Source organism: Branchiostoma lanceolatum, chromosome 3 (genome assembly GCF_035083965.1).
Source record: "Branchiostoma lanceolatum isolate klBraLanc5 chromosome 3, klBraLanc5.hap2, whole genome shotgun sequence".
Taxonomy (NCBI): domain Eukaryota; kingdom Metazoa; phylum Chordata; class Leptocardii; order Amphioxiformes; family Branchiostomatidae; genus Branchiostoma; species Branchiostoma lanceolatum.
Window position 1 is genome coordinate 32,719,447 of NC_089724.1, and position 8,803 is coordinate 32,728,249.

Genomic DNA, 8,803 nt, shown 5'->3' on the forward strand with positions numbered 1-8,803 from the left:
ATTTCATTTTTGCACCATTTTGAAGTTAAGTAAATGTGGCCACTATTAGACACAAATCTTGCATAGAGGGCCTCATTTACATAATTTATGAGGGAATGGTACGATATCTTTTTTTGTGAAAACAAGATTTTCATACATTGGACAACTTGTGTTATTTTGTTCAAGGACATTATATAGGTTTTGTTAGAGAAGGTGATCGACTGATATGATTTATGCGATATCCTTATTTGCATGTGGGCTAAAAACGAAAACGTTAACAGAGACCACCGTCGCCATGGCAACATCTTTTTATGTTGACAATCTTGTTAGAAAAGCTTTTGACCGTTATAAATTACTAAGTTCAGGAATAGGTAAGACAGGGGTGTAATCTCTCTCCCACACTTTTCAACCTTTTTATAAATGACTTAGTCAAAGAATTGGATAATCCCGACTGCGAACCACCCACTCTACACAATTAAGTTGTTTCTTGTCTATTACATGCAGATGATTTCGTCATATTTTCAGAGTCGGAAAAAGGATTACAACGTGCGTTGGACAGACTTAACATGTTTTGCAAAAACTGGAAACTACAAGTAAACATGAAGAAAACTAAAGTTGTAATTCTTAAGAAATCTGGACGACCATTACGAAATGTGACATTTTTCTTTGGCTCAGATACTATCGAAATCACAAGTTCTTATTGTTACCAGGGACTATTGCTGTCCCCATCAGGTACTTTTTCCTTAGCCAAAAAACAGTTGTCCTTAAAAGCACGTAAAGCCCTTTTCAGCCTCAAACCTCTCTTGCGCTCACCTTGTCCCCAAAGGCTCTGTTAAGAATAGTTGATGTATGCGTTAAATCTATTATGTTACATGGCAGTGAAATTTGGCAAGGACTATTCAAATGACAGGTGTCCGGTTGAAATTATACAGAACCGATTCTGCAAACATGTTCTTGGCGTGCACAGAAATTCAAGTAACATAGCAAGTAAAGCAGAGCTTGGAGTGTTCCCGGTAGATTTAGATGTTTCAGTCCTCATAGTTGCGCTTCAGATAACTCAATCCTTGGACACATTCTTTACAAGAAGATGCTCTATTCGACAAAAATAGTTACTCAAGCAACTGGATAAAATTTTGAAACAGTCAGACGTTTTAGGCAGCATCCGCAGTCACTGACGAAAGATAGCAGATGCTGTCTGAAACGTCTGACTGTTTCAAAATATTATCCAGTTGCTTGAGTAACCATTTTGGCGTATCTTACTACCTGGATGTCTAACCTCCATCAACGTAGATGCTCTATTGTATCAGCAATCTTTTTCCAGTGAATAGCAACAAGACAAAACTAATTACAACATGTGAAAGATGTATATCGACAATAGCGGATACTCCTTTATCTGGAACGTCAACAATCCGATCTAGATATTTAGCATACATGTACAATGCTAAGAAAAAGACTGACCGACACATACATTCAAAGCTTTCTTTATAAATTATCGATCGATGACAGTAAGTTAAGATTTTATAGAAACGTCAAAACAGAATACTCAATGGAAAAATATCTTTCCAACAAAGATTTTGACCAACGGTCAGCTGTGTGTAAGATACGAATAAGCGCACATCCATTAGAAATAGAAAAGGGTAGATATAAAAAGCTACCTGCTCACGCGAGAATGTGTAAGTTTTGTACAATGAACGGAGTGGAAAATGAAATACATTTTATTTGCCAATGTCCTCTATATGACGCCGAAAGAAACGAATTACATAAAACAGCTTCCATAAATTCTCCTAGCTTTCACCATTTGAATAATCTACAAAAATCCATCTTTCTTCTAAAATCAACCAACCCACTGATAATTCAAAACGTGGGTCACTTCATTTTCCACTGCCTTCAAAAAAGAAGTCAAACCCAACCATAGTCAACCATAGTTAACATAGAGTTTTCAAAGTAGAATAGAGAACTATTTCGATTTTCATGTATCTCCATGTACTTGTTTGTCTGCAATAAAGTTATTATTAATAAAGTCCTCATTTGCATAAATTATATCAGTTGATCATATCATCTAATATTAACAACAGTTCAACATGTGCGTAAGTTCTGATGCATTGTACCAGTTATAATTGTCGCGCAATAAAGTTCATCTTCTAACCAAATAACACAAGTTGTTCAGATTATGAAAGGCTTGTCTTACTACTCTTAGCAAAGATGGCTATTATAGCATTCCCTTATAAATAATATAAATGAGACCATACTTTGCATGATTTATGTCTAGCAATGTTCACTTTAACTTAAATTGCATTGAAATGAATTTAATGAAATATGTACAAATCTTATTTAAAAATGCATTACGCAATAGAGTCAATTCCAAGTCACCGCAAGGGTTGTTATTGTCATAATTTAGAAATACTTTCAATTTCTTGTTATTATTTGTGTAACAGATCGAATACTTTTGAAATATTTTGAATCTGATTTCAACTTTAGAGATATTTCTAAAGTTTTCCAAAACTTAAGAAATATTCATGATGTAGAATATGATCTTTACGATAGTTTCTAAATAATGGTAACAGCATTCTACCATTATTCACCATTTTCTACCATTTCTTACCATTATTTGTAACATCTTTATAGATAGGTCAGAGGGCTGGGAAGAACGCAATTCACACATCCTTGCAAAGTATAGGGAAGAATGCTTTCCACAAAGGACCAAGCAGTGTCCTGCAGTGAAATCTAAAGATGTACAAAAGCAGACAGAAGCGCCGGATAAGCATCTACTTTTATAGGGGCAATCACCATTCTACCATTGTTAATCATTCTCTACCATTTTTATCTTCGCCGAGTACTTGTACTCGGAGAAGATTATGTTTTCGGTTGAAAAATCTGTTGGGTGGGTCTGAATGTATGTCAGGAGCATAACTAAAGAAAGCTTCAATGAATCTATATGATATTTGGTAGGTGTGTAGTGGTTGTGCAAAGGAAACTTAAGTTCGAAAATGGTTCACCTTGTGTTTTTCAACAGTACTGCAGCAGACTTTACATTTTTTTGTGTTTGTATGTAGGCAAAAAAAGTGACGGAAACGTTGATGGATCTTCATGATTTTTTGCAGGTGTGTAGATGTTGTGAAAACGGGGATCAAGTTCAAAAATGGTTCCCCTGGTATTTTCCGTTGGTACTGCAGCGGGCTTTGTGTGGATGTGTATTTGTATGTCGCCAGCATAACTCGAGAAGCTGTTGATGGATCCGTATGATATTTAGTGGATGGGTAGGGTTTACAGAAAGGAAGGTCAAGTTCGATAATGGGCCTTCTAGCGGGTACCTAAAGTACTGCAGCGGAGCTTCAAAATTTAGGGGCATATTTTCTGCAAGTGCTATGGTCATGATTTTTGTGTGGTAGATATTTCATACCACAGAAAGCAAGTTCTGTAAATTTTGGCTCCCTAGCGGCTTGTTTAGAACTGCAGTGGGTGTTTTTGTTTTGACATTCGGACATGAATAACTTGAGAAGGGGTCGACAGATCGTCGTGATGTTTGGTATGTAGAGAGCTCAGATGGTGCTTTACATTATCAATGACTAATTATGAAAATCATGAGCTAATTTGCATAATTAGTAAGGAAAGTTTGTTAACCTACTGCATTTCAATGGGACATGGGACAGTGTCAGGTCATGTTAACAGATGGCCTTGCATAAACGTACATGTAGGTCAAATAAATAAACTATTCTCCAAGCAGAGGTGTGGGTCCTGCTGGTTTAACGCGTTCAGTTTAGGCATTTTCATTCAACACGGTTGGCAACATAACGAAATAGGGACAAAATAGAAAGCCCAGCAGGCCAAAAACACCTAAAAACACGTCAACCACCAGCCAGATTTATTCTATTCATATATATTGACTGTACTATTTCATCATCACTTTCAACTTACAACACTGCAATATCGAACCTTTGTTGCCCATATAATATCAACATACTCATATTTTTTCATGACCAGTTATAACATATATCAGCACACTCTACACATATACTAGTCCTGTACCACCAAATGATTTTTAACCATATCTAGACTGGACTCATTCGCCCCATCATGACTTCCAAATGGTATGGTGCATGATCAAATTTGCAGGGGGTGATAAGCACGTAAATATTAATCACTCTCCATGATAAGCCTTGATTATTTCGCGAAGATAATGTGTTGTAAATATTTCTAAAAGCGAAAGAATCACATAGATGTTTAGAAATTATTTTGAATAAAGAGATTCTTGTGCAGTTACTTTCAAAATATTTCTCAAGTATCTAATTGAATTCAAATTAATTCATATATTTATATTCAGTCTTTTAGAAATATTTAGAACTATTGTCAGTCAGATATTCTTTTATTAGAAATTTTTCAAAATTATTACAAATATTATTCTTAAAAACCCTCTTGGTGACTTGGAATGGACTCTATGTGAAAACGTACAAGTTTTATAAAAAATGCGCGAAACACTATACTCTAACATATACTAGTCTAAACTACGGGAGAGCCGTTTCTCGGCAGCTCATCCTCCAGTAGCAGCTGTAGACCGGTGCGGTCAGTTCCCAGGTGGATCCTCTCGTTTAAGGTGCGGATGACCCAGTAGCCAGCCTGGGGAAAGGGTGAATACTGTAAATTTGTGAAATGTTCGCTCACACCCTGAAATCGTGATGACACCACGAGTATCGTATGTAATGCCAACATCATTTGGTCGTGACGGGCTCTAGTCTCTACCAGGCTTCCGTCCTATCGTTGGGAAAATAGTAGAAATCAGCCGAGCTACTCCGCTATACAGGGTAGGTCCGCTATACAGTAAAGTTTCATTTCCGTCCATTGAAATGGAACTTGACTGTATAGTGGACCTACCCTGTATAGCGGAGTACCTCGGCTGATTTCTACTATTTTCCCAACGATAGGACGGAAGCCTGGTAGAGGCTAACGGGCTCACGGGTGCTCATGGCCCTTGTCCTCCATCCCTCTCTATCCTCCATTGCACTGGGCAGTTTATCAATGCGAACAGGGAAAGATTATTTTCTACATGTATGGCTGGTTATTTTTGTGTGTCTGTGGGTTTTCCGACCTACTCTCGCAAAACAATTAAGAGTAAAATGGATGAAGCCTGCCATCTCTGATTGCCCAGTTGGAAAACTGATTTCAACCATAAATCATTCATGTTTTGCAGCATAATGAAACATATTCACTTCGTGATCATATCGAATTCGCAATTACGATCAAATTATGATAATAATAAAAACTTTCATGTTTTGCTGTGTCTTACCGGTGTAAGAAACTTGCACCAGAAGCTACCCTTCAGCTATCTCCTCTACTTGGATTTGTCGGTCTCGTGCCACCGCCTCGCGGATGGCCTCATCCGTTTGTTGCCTGTTGCCCAGGTAGAAAGCTGCCAGGGTCGTAACACCTGTAGCCACACCTGCAACCAGACCTGCTCCCGCCACACCTCCAGCCGAGTCGCTAACCTTGCTGGCTGCAAATGCAGCTGCAGCAGATGCTCCGGCCACGAGGCCTCCTATGAGACACCCTGATTCTAAAGCGTCGCTCTGGATTCTGATGGTGACTCCACCGAAACCCCCGACAGACATCTGCAGACCTGGCGGCGGACCAACCTTTGTAGCTGCTTGGCCAGCAGGTGGGACGGTGTACAGTTCCTGGAGAGCCACTGGGGCGCTTCGGTACGGATATGCGGCTGTTGGAGCGCCGTAGCCCTGCTGACTGGGGTGATACGGCATGGGTGCTGCCTGCTGAGGGAACTGTGGTACCGGTAGAAGGATCAAATTAGAAATGTTGCTTTTAAATCCAGGTGCTAAGTATCAAAATGTCATTAATTAGTAGATGCACAATGCAAGAAACACGTTTAGGTCAGTTTTAAGGAAATAGTATTGAATTCTAATGTAAAGCAAATGACAACATATTCATATACACTGTATTACTTTAAAATATCCCTCACCTTTTCCAAAATCTCAGTCTGATTCTGCTTCTCCTTCCGGGCTTTAATCGGTTTGTTTAGCTCCCTTTCCCCTGGTGCAGGTTGTCCTGCAAGACAAAGGCAAATTTATGGTTAAACATGTGAAACCATGTGTTCCCGACTTTCTTAATCCTCACCGGACCATGACTGGGATTCAGTCGTTAGTGAGGGCATCTATGGTTGCGAGTTGGTCTGCGAAGTTGTCAGTTGCGCCAGCTGACATTTCAAAATGTCAAGAGTGGTTGGAATATCGTGGAAAGGTCTATGCGGTCTACAAAGGGTCTTCAAGTAGTTGGAAATTGCTAGGGAGGAAGTCTGCATTAATTGTGGAGACTACCATTTCCCAACCTACCGATGACTCGCTCTAGACCCTTAAACGAATCCCTCCTGACTCCCAACCAAGATAACTACTTGCAGAACGTGCCAACCACCTCCAACCTTTACTAGGCACAGAAACATAGAACTGTTGAAGCTAACTTGAAGCTTAGCTCTTCTGTGTTTCTGTGTCTGTTATGTAAGGCTGGGGAGTAATTTCAACTCCAATTCGGTTTACAGGTGATATTTACAGAATAAAAGTATAGCAGTATGATCATAAGTAAGGTCGAACTAAGGTTGATGGTGGTTGTGGTCAAGGTCGTGGGAAAGTCCTGAATGTGTAAATGTGTCTTTTCTACTGTAATACAACAGTGCAATAAAAAACCAAAGCCTACAGACAGTGCTTTCCCACCGCATATTTGAGATCCATGAATGTGACATTACTAAATAAGACACAGATCACATGTATATAAAACATGAATATGCTAACCGTTTTCAGACTCAGAACTACCGGTTAGGTAGAAGGGAGAAGGAATTCCATCGCTGTTAAGAGAAGAGGAAATTTCACAGCTCCCTGTGTTTGACTCATGTGGATGTCCGGGGGTTGATGTCTTCTCCACTGGTTTTGGTCCTGGTAAATTAATAACAAATAAATCGAAATGTAAGCTTCACAGGTTGACCCAAAAGGCATAACTCAAATACCCCAGTGAAGGTCAACACATACTAACCCTAACCCATCCAACACAAATTAAGGATAAATTTCTTCTCTGTACAGCTTGTTTTGTAAAGCTAATTGTCACGGTGCATTAAAGCTTCTACAAAACGTGTCGGTTAAGTTTGCAAATTTTAAAAAAGTGGGACAACCTGTACTTCTATAAGGGACCATCTAACTATCTCAGACATCTAAGGGTTTATTTTAGACACATTGTCAAGTCAATGCCTTTAATACTTGATTCTATGATTTATACTTACCAGGAAGCTCTTCTAAGATTTCCTGTAGTTCCTCCAGTGGTTCCTCCACACTGTAAGGGCCATAATTTTTAGACACTAGATTTTCCAGTCTGTCAAGGATGCGAGAATTCTGGAAGATATAATGATGCATGTGGTCATACAGCTACAGGCACAGAGGAATCTACGATCAGGTGGCAACTGTTACAATATTGGGCAGCTCATTACACAAGGAAATATGATTTCAAGGTCTTCATATCATTCATGGCCAACTGTACTTTGCTATACGATTTCTCTCAGACTTCATTCAGATCAGAAAGTTCATTCAAATCATGAAATGATTGGAACAGTTACAAAAAGAAACGAAAGTGGATGTCTGAATAGTATCAAACTTATCACTCTCATGCATTTGAATCAGTTCCTCGCCAGATCTATTGTTACAGTTGTACCAAGGATATAACTGTATATAGAGGATGATACTTGAATCGATCTATTAAACAATATCACACAATTCTGGCATGGTGTTCGTGTTTTTTTTTTCTACTGCAATGTGAAATGGCTCTTGACTGTATGAATAAATTGTACTTTTTCCCCTTTTTTCGTATGCTCAACATTTCTTGCTACCCAGCATTTGAGTTTGTTACATAACGGAGCAGAATAAACTGATTAACCTATATCTTAAAGGCTGTAAAACACGTGCTTGCTTAATTAATATTTACTTACAAAGTTGTCTCTGTCTGCATCAGAGGGGTTCCATCGCACAGACGAGTTTCTTTTCTGAGGCTCCAGCAGCATTTTGTTTAGGAGCAATATCGCATGCATCATGTCGACTTGGGAGTAAATGTTGTACTGCATAATGCTAGGAGGACTCTTGACACCTGTGATGTCAATGGCAATAGCATCTCTACCATCATTGATTATGATCACGTTGCTTTCTGAAATTGTGAAGAACAGAAAAGATGCACAAATGAGCACAGCCGTTATGGTGGAATGTTATCTGCCAAATGTCAAATTTTCAAGAGGCTGCACTTATTTACATGTTAACAAGAACAATATATGTTGCCACCATGTACCTTTCACATCAGTGTACACCATCTTCTTGTTGTGGATGTGTCGCAGGGCCTACATGATTTGAACGGCATAAACAACGGCTTTGCGTACTCCGATCTGTTCGCCTCTGTCAAAGAGACGCTTCAGAGTTTCTCCTGCAAAGAAAGCCAATCAATACCTAGTAGGGAGGCAGAAGGATTTGGGACCCTGTACAACAGTGATGTTAGTGCCTGAAGTTGAGACAACGCACTCATATCATCTGGGAAGGAGGGTCACCTTCTGGAGGAGTATTATAAATAGAGTTCGCAGCTATCCCTTTGCTTTGGTATGTAACTTGGCATATCGTCTGCTAGGATATGCGAGATGATGCACTTTTTTTATACACCGTAACTACTTTTATCGGTAATGTAATATTTTTGGGTGTGCGCTAGTAGAGTTTTCCTCAAGCAGATATAACGTTAACATCACCCAATAAATATGATAAATAAGAAAAGACTATTAGCGGTGAATTATGGGAATTTCATT

At 39.1% G+C, this 8,803-nt stretch overlaps 1 protein-coding gene across 1 annotated transcript; it reads right to left on the bottom strand.

The window, feature by feature from the left end:
- Nucleotides 1–4,476: 4,476 nt before the first annotated feature.
- Nucleotides 4,477–8,428, bottom strand: LOC136429560 (uncharacterized). The gene is made up of 7 exons (XM_066419395.1): nt 8,302–8,428; nt 7,952–8,163; nt 7,253–7,361; nt 6,771–6,911; nt 5,948–6,033; nt 5,310–5,750; nt 4,477–4,593 (listed from the first exon to the last, which is right to left on the bottom strand). Exons 1-7 carry the CDS (start codon nt 8,321–8,323, stop codon nt 4,477–4,479), a joined length of 1,128 nt encoding a protein of 375 aa, XP_066275492.1. The 5' UTR covers nt 8,324–8,428.
- Nucleotides 8,429–8,803: the final 375 nt, after the last annotated feature.